Source organism: Medicago truncatula, chromosome 2, assembly GCF_003473485.1.
Source record: "Medicago truncatula cultivar Jemalong A17 chromosome 2, MtrunA17r5.0-ANR, whole genome shotgun sequence".
In the NCBI taxonomy this organism is placed as follows: Eukaryota; Viridiplantae; Streptophyta; class Magnoliopsida; order Fabales; family Fabaceae; genus Medicago; species Medicago truncatula.
In genome coordinates, this window is record NC_053043.1 from 7,134,360 (window position 1) to 7,150,256 (window position 15,897).

The 15,897-nt window shown below is 29.8% G+C and overlaps 1 protein-coding gene across 4 annotated transcripts; it reads right to left on the reverse strand.

The window, feature by feature from the left end:
• Positions 1 to 3,363: 3,363 nt before the first annotated feature.
• LOC11441327 (probable protein phosphatase 2C 35) lies at positions 3,364 to 7,203 on the reverse strand. Of its 4 annotated transcripts, none has more exons than XM_024775579.2 (5): positions 5,693 to 7,198; positions 4,347 to 4,478; positions 3,924 to 4,145; positions 3,807 to 3,838; positions 3,364 to 3,717 (listed from the first exon to the last, which is right to left on the reverse strand). In XM_024775579.2, the coding sequence occupies exons 1-4, from the start codon at positions 6,596 to 6,598 to the stop codon at positions 3,836 to 3,838; spliced, it is 1,263 nt and encodes a 420-aa protein (XP_024631347.1). In that variant the 5' UTR covers positions 6,599 to 7,198; the 3' UTR covers positions 3,364 to 3,717; positions 3,807 to 3,835. The 4 variants fall into 4 exon arrangements, with proteins under 4 accessions (XP_024631347.1, XP_024631346.1, XP_024631345.1 ...); XM_024775578.2 differs by having other exon boundaries at positions 3,804 to 3,838; XM_024775577.2 differs by having other exon boundaries at positions 3,364 to 3,838; positions 5,693 to 7,196.
• Between the last annotated feature and the right edge of the window lie 8,694 nt (positions 7,204 to 15,897).

The following is a 15,897-nucleotide window of genomic DNA, read 5'->3' on the forward strand; positions in this document are numbered from 1 at the left end:
AAAAAGAAGCTAAGATTGACTGCATTTGTCATGAATAGATAAATTATTTTAGCAGCGATAAGCTTGAACACGAAAGTATCAAAATAATTAGTTGCATTCAGAATCCATATATTTTGGATTAAATTAAACTAGAATAAGACTCGCTCAACGGGTCAAATATTTATCTCTCTAATTAATTTACTATGCAAAGGTTTTTTAATGTGTAATACTTTATTATTTTAATTTATTTTAAGTGGACATTTTACTTTTCCAACTCATTACAAATTTCCTCCAAGGATGATAGTAGGACCTTAGGAGACTAATGCATCTCACAAAATATACAAAACATACTAAAATATATACTATATATAAAGAAAACTACCCTTTTCATCAGACTTTTGGGTTGAACTTTTCTTTTCAAAAATACCTTTAACATTTATCTATACTATATGGTAAGTATTAACTTATGCCCTTAAGAGCACATGTTAAAGAACTTATTATAGAAATATATGCATCAAAAGTCGTGTAATAAACTTCTAAAAAGTTAAAATATCATGGATTTCAATGGAAAGTTGCTTTTTTGGGTTCCTTAACATATGCCGTTAGGGCACACGTTAACATGACCAATACTATTTATAAAGAAAACTACCCTTTCAACACACTTTTGGGTTGAACTTTTCTTTTCAAAAATACCCTTGATTTTAAATACAAATAACACATGTAACAAATAGATAAGAATAAATTTAATTTAAGGAGAAAACTTACACACAATTTCTTATGAACTGTTCTTACTGTTAGTCAATTATAAAATAACACATGGATTACTAATTCATATCACTAATCGTCCTCGTTAACCTCTTTTACCTCCGTTATCCACATATCAAACTCACAAAAAACTAGCACAAAACAAAAACTCATGTTACCTTTTTATCAACCGATTTTATGTTGTACATCTGTGTTGTTCCCCTCAATACAACCGACAAAGATTGCCAAGTATTTTCATATCCCTTCCACAAAAAACAGTATTTCTATATTATTTTATTACCTCCACAACAAACAGTATTTCCATATTATTTTATTAATATAAGTCACTCTTCCTTAGCCTTTGATCAATTGTAACAAACGTGAGCAAAAAATAATGGTAAAGATTGAACTTTAAATCCTCTAAAAAAATATTAGTAACAAACGTAGGGAAAAAATAATATTAAAGATTGGACTTTAAATCCTCTAAAAAATATTAGAAACAAACGTGAGCAAAAAATAATGTTAAAGATTGGACTTTAAATCTTTTGAAAAAATATTAATAATAAACGTGAGCAAAAAATAATGTTAAAAATTGGACTTTAAATCCTCTAAAAAAAGATTAGGACTCAAAATATTTTAGAAAAAGATTTGTTAGCACTATATTAAATATTACTCGCATTGTTTAGTTTTGGTTCCCGCATTGTTTAGTTTTTCTCAATCTCTTTGAGCTCTCTCCATCAGAATTCAGAATTAACCTCTAAGTTTTTTTCTTTTTCTATCATGTTACAACTAATCAAAGTCGATTAATTTTATGGATTATATTTGACTTTGCTTGTTTATAAGTGATTATTATTTAAATTATTTACAATTAATTTTAAGGATTATTTGACTTTGCTGGTTTATAATTGTTTATACAAACTATGATAGCGTATTTTTTTTTTTTTTTATATATAAAGTGAACCGTGGTTTTTTTTAATTATTAAATAAAGGGAAAATAGAAGTAGAATATGAAGACCTTACGAAAAATATAGTTTTTAAATATATTCTTTTATCGCAAGCATAACAATGTTTCTTTTACATAACATGTCATTTATACATTTATGTTATGATGTTACTAATTACTATTAGAATAAACAATAAATGATCATTATTTTATCTTAATTTTATATGCAGGCAAACTAAAATATGTTGAGTTCAAAAATACTTTTGTTATATGTCTTGACAATATTTTGTTTATAAATCAATATATCAATAATTTTCATTAATATTTTAAAATTTTAAATTTTTAATCTAAATTATACAAACAAACATAATAAAATAATCACTGGCGTCTTTCCGCCAGTAACAATAATAAAATTGGTTAGATATAATTTATACGGATTAAGAGCAAAGTTTAACATTATGGTGTGCCACAAACCAGATACTTGGATTTTTTAACAATGGCTATTATTTGTAAAACATAATTGAGATGAGACCCCATAATTTTGTGGTGTAGTTATGTCAATTGTTTTGTACAATTGCAGATCCATACGCTTGCACCAACAATGTTCAGTGAAAGTAAAAAAATAATTCTTTATTAACCTAAATTTTACACGATTTTTTTTTTTGAAGTCATAAAATTCTTAAAAATAACGTGACAATATTAACTTCTGTATTCTAATAGCCCAAAAACTCATAGTACGAGGATTCTTAATGAGTTCGGAGTATAAAATTAAACTAAACACGAACAAAATACACGCAGACAAAGAGAGACAAATGACAAGGCTTAAAAAGAAGAGAGAAAAAAGAAGGAGCCAACTATTTATTTATTTTGTGCCTAAAACAGTAAATAGAAATATTGTCCAAGTTTCATCTCATCGTTGGTGAGTCATGGTCTCAAATCTATAAATAGATAAACAAATCTAACAAATATCTTCTTTTTTGTTTCTATTTGTTCATATAACCATATCTCCATTCAATTTCTTTATCAATATCTTCTTTTTGTTTTCTTTTTCTCTTTTTACCGACAAACAAAAGTTAAATATGTTTTTAATCCTCTCCTCCCTCTCCTTTCTCATGCACAAAAAGATTAAATTAAAAGTGTTAGAGAGATAGAATATGGTGAAAAGTAAGGGCGAAGATAAGAGAGAGTGAGAGAGATAGAGGATGAAGATTTGGAGTGTTTGAAAGGAGAGGAACGGAGTCCTCTCCCTCTAAGTTAGGTATCGAGTAAAGTTATATAGAGTAGCATCCAAGTTTCATACGAGATCCAAGTATCACACTTTAGAAAAACCACTGTATAAGGTAGAAAGAGGGATTCATATATCATTCAAAACCAATTCATAACAAAAAAACTGATTGTAACTTAGAGCCATCAAAAACTGCATTATCTGTACTTGCCTTTTTAATCTTTTTTTATTTTAGTTTATCTTTGGAAGTTAAGAAAGAACGCATAAGCAGTAAGAAAGTCGTCAGCAAAGAAAATCACTTGTGACAAAACGAGTTCAACATCATACGATTCGCACATATGATTTGCCATGCCATATAGCATTGTTGTATAATAATTCATATTATGTCTGTCGTTAAAATGAGTTAATTTTCTACCATTTGTTCAACCCCACTGATTTCGAGTAAAATCATGAAATTGATCTCGAAATGCAATTAAAAAAATCCAGATATGTTTCAAAAAGATAAACTGGATCCAGCATCTGCATGAAAATAAGGATAATGGATTTACATTCTAAGTAGCTAACATAAGCCTTCAAAGTTTGCCATTCACCATAATTCAATGCAAGTGCTAGTCAAGTTTAGACTTTCCTTTTATTTCAAGTCCTTTATACATCCCCTTCTAATGGAAGCACAGTTAAGTTTGGGTATACCCCTGAAGTGCTTCTGTGTAGTTAAATGACATGTTAACTTGAATTAGCAATAGATTGAAAACAGAAAGTATGCTTTCTACAAGTCCAAGAGACGTCCTTCGCCTGCCAAGATAATGCACCTTAAACCTTCAGCAGCCTAACAAAATTGAGTCAGCATTTTGACTCAATGAGTAGAATATTGGTAATGCAGAAGGCTCAAAAAGATAGAACTTAGATATGTACCACCTAAAAGCTTCCATGAAGCCTCTTTTCAATCACTGTGAAATAGAAAAGGAAAAAACAAAAAATCATTAAACAAATTCGGATTAGATGATTGATATGAAACAATGCTGCTGACTGTACCAATTCAATTGGACTTTGAAATGTGGGAGAGGGAACTACAATGGCGTGACTTCTTGTTGAGACCACATGTTGACCGGATAGCGAATCAGAGAAACCATTCGTCACAGCACGATGAACATCCAAACCGGCGGAAGCAGATATACCAGAAGTTCCCTTTCCCTTTTTGGCCCTCGTTATTGTACTGACATTGATCTCTCCTGATCCGTACTCAGATGTACCTGACTACAGAAAAACCAATGATTAGATAAACAAGTAAAATGATGGGAATGGAAAATAATTAAATTGTTACTTAAATCACCAATGGAGTTTTCAGTTCTCCATAAGGAAAGTGTATTGAGAATCGAGATGCAAACAGGTAAAAGTCATAGAATGTTTACACAAGCCTGTATAAATAACACGCTAAAATATTTAAGAAGTTCATACATGAGACGGGCCTTTGATCTGAACAATGATAATTGTTATATCATCTGTTCGACCCTCATGTTCCAACCATAATTTGTAAGACTCTCCAGCAATGGCAGCACATGCATCACGAGGATCTGAATAACTTGCAGCCTACACACCAAAAAGAAATCATCAAATTTATCAAGATAAGAAATTGAATCATAAAATATATATATATATATATATATATATATATATATATATAGGACCTCACCAAACATCATATTTAGTAGCACCACAGTGCTAAAAATAACAAATGAGTAGTGAAAGGTTATTTCTATACAAACAGTTTACAATAATTTGATAAGCAGTAAGCCGAAGAAAACTAATGTTTTTCTCACTGAAAAAACAACTTACACAGGTTGTGAAAACATTTTGGATGTAAAGAATGATTAGCAACAAGCAGTATTTGGTCTTGTGAATGTGAACTATTTATTTATTAATCAAGTTTACATAGCTATGACAATTGATACATACCATCTCTGTCCCTAAATATAGGACCTTTACGGAAAAGAAGAATGTCCCTAGCTATAAATCCTTTTCCAAATTGTAAGATACATTTATTTTTTTCCCCAAACATATACTCCTAATTAATAGTTAATACTAATTTGTTTTGTAACTGTAGAGTTGGCTATAATTAATACTACCACAGATTAACATAAATAAAACATTACCTAAAGGGTAACTTAGGAAGTAGGAACATTGATGTATAAAATGGACATGCTACATAGATGTGAAAGGTAAATGTGCATATAATAAGTAACAAAGGTAAAATAAACCGCCATTTTAGGAAAGATAATATATGGGAAGAATATGGAAAAGAAGTATGAACAATAATCACTTATAGGAAAGCAGAAAAGTAAATAAACATAACTAGAGGAAGAACAGCAAAATCTGCATCAAGATTTCTTAGTCCTAGTTTTCAAATGTAAAAGGCAAGCCGATAAAAAATAACATACAATTCCACCAAGGGTAGTAAATGCTTAGTCGTCAATCACGGATTGCATAAAATGGCGGTTTATTCAAATTTTACACTAAATTGTAATAGTTTCCTATAGCCCTTATTTGACAACATTTTAAATCGTGTATCGTTGAACAATAGCGGTAAATTAAAATTCCGCTACGCTATGCTATAGCGCCGCTATGGCTGTTATTTGACAACGCTGAGTAGATGTTATATGATATATGTCCTACAAGAATTACAGTAAGCACTGTGATTTAAACAATGAAGACAATATCTGCATAATTAGTAAATACCTTAAAAAGGAAATAGAAAGAAAGATGTAATGAAGAAAAAGGCTGCATTTGCAGGACATAACTCATACCATATCAACAACAGTTTGGCTTGATAGGAACTCAAATACACCATCACTTGCAACGACAAAGAAAAGATGATCCGGCTTAAGCTGAACCGTTAACACCTCCGGAACCGCAATAACACCTATAGTCTCGGCCAAACTATCCCCTACACTCCTTGTAAAAGCAGCTCCAGGAATCATCCCATTCTGAACCCACAATCTAGGAGGATCATCACCCTGACTCTCTTCATCACCCCAAGTCTGAATATCAGGATCCTTATGCCCTTCCACCTGATCAACACTCAACACCCTAGCACCACTAAGCTTCACTCTCTCATATTCATCTCTCCTAAATGGTGTCTGATCAGAAGACAAATCCTGAGCTACAATTCTATTCCCATCCTTAACAGCCAACACTGCCCTCGAATCACCAACATTCGCAACATAAAGTGTATCCCCTATCACAAGCACCGTAATCGCAGTAGTACCACTCATACAATCATCAATCTCACTTTTATGCAACTCATCATTCGTAGCCAAAAAAGCCGAATTATAAGCCTTAACAGGATCCTCTAACAATGCAGAATCATTAGACAATTTCTCAACCAACTTATTCTTAACAAAATTAGAACACAGTCCACCAAATTCACCATGTCCATCATAAACACCAAAGAAATGAACACTAGGATTACCTTGCAATTGTGTCCTAACACAATAACAATCTTGGTTTTCCTTATCAGGTGAATCAGGATAGTAACCTCTCTGAGTGAGTACAGAGTATTCCATAGTGAAATTGTGTGAAGCAACATCAACAAAGTGAAGTGACCTTTGTGTGAGTATGTGCTTCTTAGGGACAGGTTCTCTATAATCCCTAGAGCCACCAATTGATGGTGCAGGATAACGACTACAACACTTTCCGTGAACACAACCCATGTTTGAAAATCAAACTACACAGCAAGAACAACAAAACTGAATCTTAAAAAAAAATGCAATTTTAGGTGAAAATTACAATCTTATAAGCTTCTGAAACTCAGCATTGTACTTCAAAGAACATGAACAAACCCTAGAAGCAAAATCAGGAAAAGGGTAGTAGAGGATGAAAGTTAAGATTTTGAGGTTGGAATTGTGATCAGAGAGTGAAAAAAACAAAAGGGTAATGAACAAAAAAAGAGAATGAATTGAAGAAAGGCACAAAAACAAAAAAGGGGTGAAAAAAAAAAGCATAACCCTAGGATGCAGAGGAAATGCACAAAGAAGGAAAAGGTAGAGACATTTTGTTGGTTTATGCAATGAGAAGAGAACGTGTGAAGTGGGGCTTTGTGAAAAGGAAAGGAAGAATTGTACGTTAGTTTTGGGAGAGAGAGAGAGAATCGAAGGAAAGATGTTGTAAGAAGCAAGAGTCCAAGAGAGAAATTCAGAGGGATGGTTCTTGTTTCAAAGAGAATGACAGTGACACATAGACATAGACACAGTCATAGGTAGACATCATTTGTTGTTTTTGAGATTCTATGAGTGCATGCTTGGGTTTGGGTTTGTGTGTTTGAGTGTGCAAAAATGCTCACATTCCAAGGACACACACTTCAACTCAAATTGTTTTTGTGAGTGAGTGAAGAGGGTGTGGAATTCTTTCATTATCTTTAGTTAATTTTTCTTCTTTTAAATGGTTTATTGTTTTTGCGTAATTGAAGGTTTGTTCGATTGATAAGGAGTTGGTTCATATTTAAAAACCTATTTGCTATTGCGTTTGTCAAACCACGTTTTATAGAAAACTACGGTAATTCATCACGTTGGCACAAAAGCTCTAAATGTTAAGCTTAATAAAGTCACAACAGTTTTGCTTTGATAATCACATCAACCGTGCTTTTGGTGTTGTAAACTCTACCAAACACATACTAAGATGGTGAGTTCAACTTCCGTTAAAATATCTTTAGTGATTGATTTGTGAATAGTTGCTATTCGGGTCTTCATGTTTGACCATGATTATAATAAACCTTGAAGTTAAACTCATTTAAACTTTAATTCAAAAAAAGAAAAATTAAACGCAATATAAAATGTTCTTGCAAATGATTTAACATCGATGCATTTTAAGAAATGAATTCGAACTCAACATTTTTTTTATTAAACTTATATACCATATCATCAATGTACTCTTGGGTATTTTCCCTTATTTAATTCTTATGTTGCTTAAACAATTCACGTGATATTGTTCAAAACAAAAAAAATATTCACATGATTAGTACATGCAAGATGAAATGGGAAATTCGTTTATTTACTTATTTAGTAAATGCGAAACCGTTTGGTTTTTGAATTTAAAGGGTGTGCGTTTCTACTATTTTGATTTGAACTAATTGAAACAAAATAGCAACTGATTTTTTTTTACGGTAAGTTAGTTTGAAATTTGAATACTTTCTTTTGAAAAAGAGATTACTTAATACTTTTGGCAAATTTTATGGTACACCCAACATTTTGAGTGTACGGGTACACCAAACATTAAATTAATAATTAAATTGATTGTTTTTTGAAGAAAAAATAATTATTTTCTATCATTGACAATTATAATAATTAAATCTTATTTACTAAAAGCATCGATGAAATAAAATTTACTTTTTTTGAATTTTTATTGCTCATAATGAAGAATATTGATTATTTTTTATGAGAAAATGTTAAAAATTTAATATAATTCATATAAACAATGAAATGATGTTTTTTTTCTCATGAGATGGTGTTTTCTAAAATATAAATAATGACAAATAACAACTTATTTCATAAAATGATCATTAATTTATAAATTTATGAAGTAAAGTATGGGTACACCTCAATTTGTGAGGTGTATTGTAGAAGCTCCCAATACTTTTTCTTCTTCTAGAAAACATGCATTTAATTCCTCTTAAAAAAAACATGTATTTAATTTCTTTGACTATTTTTTTTAAAGAATTTCTTTGACTATTTGAAAAAAATATTTGAATTGGTTTTTTAATTTATATTTGTATCGGTTTTAAAATTTGTTTTTTTAATATGGTTTTAAAATTGTTCGAAGGGATGAAATAATATATTTTTTAAATAAAATAAAAAGATAATAATTATAACTAGAACAAAACCTAAAATATCTCCCTTAATAAAAACCTAAAATAGATTCTATATATTAAAATTTTGAAAATGTATATTACTGTTTACATTACCTTCAAAAATATTTATCAATCTAAATAAATTGCCCTCGTTTCAAAAATGTATTTTTACTTCCTTCAAAAAAAAAATGTATTTTTACTTCGAAGCATTTCACGTTTCTTTCAAAAAAAAAAAAAGAAGAAAAGGCATTTCACGTTAAATAGATTTGGTTTATTAAAAAAATAAAAGCTAAATAAATTTGGTTTTTACTCTTCAAAATTTGTTCAGAGGATCAACATATTCAATACTCATTTTCGCGTCTACCATGAGTTTGAGTCTAATATCTACTTCAACCTCCTAGTTATAATATCATATTAAATGAATTTGAATACTAAATATTAGATTTTAAGAAGAGGGTGAAGGTTCCCTCAAAAAAAAAAAAAAAGAGGGTGAAGGTGTTCATTGTTCAAGCATGTACATACATAAGACATCTAGGAAACATTGATGCCCATGAGTCCAATTTACACATTACCATCTTTAAATCAGTGTTAATATGAAAAATGTTACATGAACACCCTTTATTCATACATCCCATTGTAACCTCCATTTATTGGGGACATTTTGATAAATTCATCTTACAACCACCCCATTCAATTATAGCATACTTGTTAAGGAAATAAAATAAAATAAATTATCTTTTTTTTTTTTAAGGAATAAAATAAATTATCAAAAAGTAGCATATTAAACCTAAATCAACTTTTTAATTTCTATTACAAAGTTACCATATTTTACTTGCTTACCTAATGCAGGAAAATTGTTAACATGACCCTTAGTTCACTTAGTACCTAAATTTCATTAGTTAAATGCCACTTTTTATGTATGACCACTTTTGTATCATATGAGACATTTTATGTGTATTGGGTATCAGCCTACCACCTATCAACATCGGTGCAATTCCAATCAAGGACAAGGACGGTCCTAACTTGTTCCTTGTGTGGATAATGACCCTTATTTTATTTTTGAGAAAAAATAATATGCTATAACACAATATAAAAAAAAAAAACAAATAATAGAGAGAGACAAAGACATTTCTACTCACACTTCTTCAATCCAAAATTATATATTACGAAACTGTTTTTAAAAGAATGTATCGACACATAGCACGCATACAAGCGCACACACATATACGTGTGTATGTATACTCATAATGTTTTTTTTTCTGAACAAGGTGTATACTCATAAGTCATAATGTTACAAATTAATATTATAGAAATTTATCATTGTCTTCCAACTATATACACGATCCCTTTATGTAGGGATGTTTGTGCTTCATAAACTGAATTGAAATCCTTGTATTAACAATTTGGTTCAATTCATAAAAACCACTTTGATAAAAACTAGTTAATTTCCTAAACCAGTTCCAATTCAATTCTAAACTGGTTCAGAACCAGTTTGTATTTGTGAAATCAGTTTAACTTATTTGAACCGGTTTTGAATCGATTTTTTTTTATTATAACCGAATTAGTTTTAATCATCCATTGACGCCATAAGTAGTATTTTTTTTTAAAAAAAAAAAACGATATTCATTCATTCAAATTGATAGAGTACATTGATACAATACAAATCCAAATTCGCTAAAAACAAAAGGATGAATCTATGAACAGTGTCGGAGCCAGAGAATTTATGGAGCCCGGCCAAAAATTTTATCGCAAATTCACATGTGACATAATACATAAACAGTCATAAGTCAAAATAAAAGAGGTTCCTCATTTTGTCAACAGAAGTACAATTTAAAATAAATTTATTAATTGAAATTGACCATTAATATACGTGAAGTCTGAAAAATTGACCCTATAATTAAATAACATGTATTCTGAACATACATGTAGTTTGAGATTTTTATTATTTATAACCCACTAATATACGCGAAGTCCAAAAAAGCAATCAAGAGATTGAAATTTTTCATGATTTCTTAGAGTCGAGTTATGAACGTTAAAATATGGCTTTACACAGAAAAAATTATAAATTTTCGACAAACGATAAATTAATTATGAATTTTTAAAGTGTCAAAAAGTCAAAAAACAAAACAACAGAAAACTCGACCAATAAATCGAATTTTAAGCTCATTATTTGCAGAGATATCTATAAAAATACATAAAAATAATATGTAAAGTTTCATAGCATTTCGAAATCGATTAAATTTATTTTGATTTTTCAACCAAAACGTGCAAAATTGAAATTTTGTTCAGCGTAAGCGTATACCCACAAGTCAAATTTAGTTCCCTAATTTTGTAGGCATGACTAGAACATGATAAGAACCTTCCCAATGAAATTTTGTAGTTATTAAACGAGATACAAATTAATTATAAATTGTTTAAGAAATTCATAATTACGAGGGAATAAAAATTCATAATTAATTTATCCCTGGTCGAAGAAATTTAATTTTGTGTAAAGCTATATTTTAACGTGCTAACATGTATGAAAAAAAATAGTGAAAAATTCAACATGTAGGTCACATTTTTAGACTACGCGTATATTATAGGATGATCAAAAATAAGAATAAATTCAAGTTACAATTCTAGAATATATGTTTTATATTTTACAGAGTCATTTTTCAGACATAATGTATATTAGAGGGTCAATTTGAACAATTAACCAGTTAAAATAAGAGAGATGAACCCGTCAATGTGTACTAAATAAAATTAGGAGGTAGATGTTTTTTTCCGAGCCTATTTACGTGCGAGAATTTTCAGAATTTGTCCAATATTTTCTTTTTATAAGTGTGTGTTAATGGGCTTTTGGGTTGAGTTTAATGTAAAAAAATTATCGATCGAGCCCGGGCGACCGCCCCTGTCTGTGAACAAACTCACAACATCCATGTTAATAGCATAAAACGGCAAAGTATATATGCCTACAAATATGACTATATTCATGTCTCCGGATCTGCAACGTTGACGACGCCAAAGTCATTGTCATTGATTGGATTTGCACTTCCTCAAAACTAATATTTCGACCTGAATCAAATAAACACCGCACTAAGACAGGAAATAAAAAACACACCGCACAAAGACGGGAAATCAAAACAAACAGAGTCGTTCAGAGACGATGAAATCACAAAAACAAACGAAAGAAAACAGAAAATTTGTGAAGTTACTTATTCAATTAGGATAGAAGGAAAACCAATTCGAAAGGGCGATTTTTGGGTCAAAATTGACCCTAAATCACCCCTCTGAAAAGAAGAAGAAGAAAAGGGAGATGATTAGGGCTTGAGAAGGAGAGAAGTGTGAGAGGAAGAAAGGTGTACCGATCTTAAGATATTTGTTATCGTAAGCAGTATTCTTGTTGGTTTAATTTAATTTCTTTTAATTTTTCATGCTTGATTTTCATTTTTTTCCCATAGTGTTATTTTTTTAAATTAATTAACATTTTGCAGATTTTTTTTTATTTTTTGGTTAAAAAAGTTCATAAATTCAAATTGGTTCTAAATCGATTTTAAACTGAACTAGATATAATTTTAAAAAGTGGTTCAGTTCAAAACTATTAATGAAAGTAAAGACTTTATCTGTCATTTTATCCGTCATTCAATTTTTTTTTTTTATAATAAAAACTGAAGGGAATATATATATATATTGTCTTTACCACTCAAAATTAATAGGTCCGTCATTGCTTCAGGAACAAATTTAACATATTCCTCCTCTCATCTCTATACTATAATTGTTTTCTAATTCTTTTTTTAATAGTCAGTCATACTTTACTTTCATAGGATATTTTTGTTTAAGCAAATAGTCACTTTAGTCCTTCATTCTGCAGCTTACTGTCGCATAGGTCTCTGATTCGGGATTAAATACAAATAAGTCTCTGATTCTGCACTTCCGTTATCACTTTAGTCCCTGACGTTAAGTTATTCTGTTAAGTGATGATGTGACACAGTTACATGGCATATTAGGTGTCACAGGGACTAAAGCGAAAATAAAAAATGATCACTTTGGTCCCTGAACCAAAAATTCAATATTCCTAAATTGAATCTCAAATCCTTAAATCACTATATCTCAAATCCCTAAATATCATCTAATTCTCTCTTTCGTTCAAAATCAATCATCCATTAAACATCAACTTTATTTTAAGTCCTTTCATTGTGCATACCAAAATCAATCATCCTTGACTGGGTGGCATTTAGTATGAAAAAATAAAGTTTTTTCCACCATGGAAAAGTGGGCCCATTAAAGACAGCTGTCTGTTTCAACCTGGTACAATTTAAAGAATAAATATTTCTTTTACTTATTTTATTCAATTATGTGTTTGCTATTTTACCCCCTTACTTTACTGCAACAAAAAAGGATTCAGACTCTGCCTTTGTTACTGTTCATCTATCAAAATAAAGAAGATTTCTATCCTCCATCGTGAATGATGAGTATGACCTATTTCATAATTTTTCTCATAGCTCAAGATTAACCCAACTCTTTGCATAACAATGAGTATTATCAAAATGATAGAAAGCATTAGTACGTTGTGTCTTGTGTTCCATGATCTCGACAATTAAAAAAACAAAAACCGTTGTTGTTTGTGATAGTTACTTGTTCCAAACAATCACAATGAAGAGAAAATTAAAGGCATTGGTGTTAGTGGTGGTGCGTCAATGGAGAGGTTGAAGCATGCAAGGTGGAAGACAGTGCAAAAATGGATATAGTGCTGCCAGACTATAATAAAATTTGTGCAGGTTGGAGAGAGTTATTCTTCTTTTAGTTGAAGAAGAAATAGGAACAGAAACCATTTTTATTTTTCTCTACTCATTTTTTATATATAAATATTGAATTGAATTTATTAAATTTGAAAAACTTTTTTTTTTTTTTTTAATTTAAGAGTCCGTTTGTCATAGCTTTTCTAAGAAGAAGAAAAATCACTTTTTTAAAAAAATAATCACTTTAAAAAATGTTGCATCCGTTTGTTACAACTTTAAAAAAAAAATCTAAAAACAGCTTCAAATGAGAAGCTCTTGAGAGCAGCTTCTCAATAAATAGATTTTCTTAGAGAAGACAGAAAATATGATTTAAAAAATTTAACTAATTTTGTATCAAAAAATCATTTTTATATAGTTGTATCCTAACAAACTAAATTAATTGTTTAAAAAAAGTGATTTTTATTACGGTAAACAAACTCAAAATAAATTATAATTTTTCATAAAATCTCTAAATTATTTTATGCCAAAATCATTTTTATTTTAATCCATAATAAACGAGCCCTAAAAGTGTTAGTCTACTGCTTGAAAAAAAAAGTGCTATTCTACACAAAAAAAATTGAAGCGTTATTCTACCAAAACACAATTTATTTTTTTGCTTTTAATTAATAAATAAACTCCTTTCAAAAAAATAATAAATAAGATGTGACTCATTATTAAAAGAAAATAAACGGAAGCCCATATTCACACGTATAAAAGCCCATATTCACACGTATAAAAGCCCACAATCAATTATAATATAAACAATTTTCTGTGGGGTCAAATTTTTTGTTTGCAAAAAAGTTGTAAGAAGGTTACCATCAACAGATCTGAACCGTTCATTTAAAATAATAATATATCAATCGTTGAAACATCAACTTTTCCATCATATAAAAGAACTTTCCTTTTCCATACTAAACCTCACCTCCTTGACTGTGCATAATGAAACACCAACATCATAAAGTCACAAAATATAATATTCTTGTATTATGCACTTCTTTTTTTTTAACAATAAAAAATGGAATTATATTAATCATCAAAAGCAACTCTTCTAGCACAAGGTGTGCCAAAAGAGCTACTCAACAAAATTAGAGTCATACAAACAACCAAAACAAACCATTACGTGATGCCCAAGCATTATAAGGGATTTGAACACCACATATCTGAACCAAATCTGAAAACAACTTTATTGGCTTTCAACCAGGCTAAAGACATATATTTAACTTTATCTAACAACCTGAGCATAGAAGTTACAACATTATTGAAAAGCTTGTTATTACGTTTGTTCCATAAAATCCAAACGCACAAGAGCCAAATAAGCTGAAGAAAATCTCTAATAGCTTTACCTCCACCTGTCAAGTTCACAAACTGAAAAAAATGATCAAGAAGAACATTGATATCAACACCAAGAATACCCAACCAATGCATCTGTCAATATAAATATGCTCGAGTATACTATGGCAGACTTGATGTAATTCTAATTTTAATTTAGCAACTACTATGGCAGATTTGATATATAAATTGTATATTTGACCCTTATTTATTTAGTTTTTTTTTTTTCGTATGATTTTTTAATATACATGTACAAGTTTAAATTGTTTCACTGTTGTTTTGGTAAGAGTGATATTATAAACGAGGAAATTAACCTTCTAATAAGGAGATTACATCAAGTAACCAATTGGCACAAATGTTACCCCTTTTGTGAAAAGGCCTTTATTACTAATCACTTTGGTAATGAGTTGAGTTTTTCAATACACAATCTTCATATTCCAATTAGCAGTACTTTTTTTTTTAAAACATAACTGATGTAAGTTTTTGCAGTGATGAAGTAGAGCTTAGATGAAGTTTCATTATCTTACTACTTGATTATTGATGTTGCAATTTGGGCCGCCGTGGTTTCTGACGACGCTTTGGATTTTTCACTTTTTAGCACAATTGTTGGATAAGATATTAAAACCACTGGCATGCACTTTCCAGCTCTATCAAGTGATCATTCTTCTAACTCGTGTAGTTTTTGTGCGCCATTCAAAAAGTGCCGTATCAGATTAGGTTTGTTGCACAAGTTTGACCGAGTCCATAGGTCTAAAATAATATCTTGAAATTTTTAGAGCATGCATACTTAATACTTTAGTAGCCATGACATGATAAATAGAAATATAAGTATCTTTCTTCACAAAAAAAATTGCAAAATACGAGAGTTCCAAAACAATACAATAAGATTGGTTCCTTCAAAAAAAAAAAATACAATAAGATTGTTGTTTACGTAATATAAAAAAAAAATGTGTTTATTTTTGATTTAATTATTGTCGTGTAAATTTTACCATGTTTATAAATCACAATTATTAATATTTATAATTGCATACACAACTACGATTAAAACAAAACATCTTTTATGATCTAGTAGTTAAAATTA

What these genes read in the sequence shown, in the direction of transcription:
- LOC11441327 (XM_024775579.2), bottom strand. Translation starts at nt 6,598, where the DNA reads ATGGGTTGTGTTCACGGAAAGTGTTGTAGTCGTTATCCTGCACCATCA. An exon ending in GCCAAACTGTTGTTGATATG is followed by an intron (nt 4,479 to 5,692) that starts GTATGAGTTATG and finishes TTTGGTGTGTAG; the next exon opens with GCTGCAAGTTATTCAGATCC. An exon ending in AGATCAAAGGCCCGTCTCAT is followed by an intron (nt 4,146 to 4,346) that starts GTATGAACTTCT and finishes GTTTTTCTGTAG; the next exon opens with TCAGGTACATCTGAGTACGG.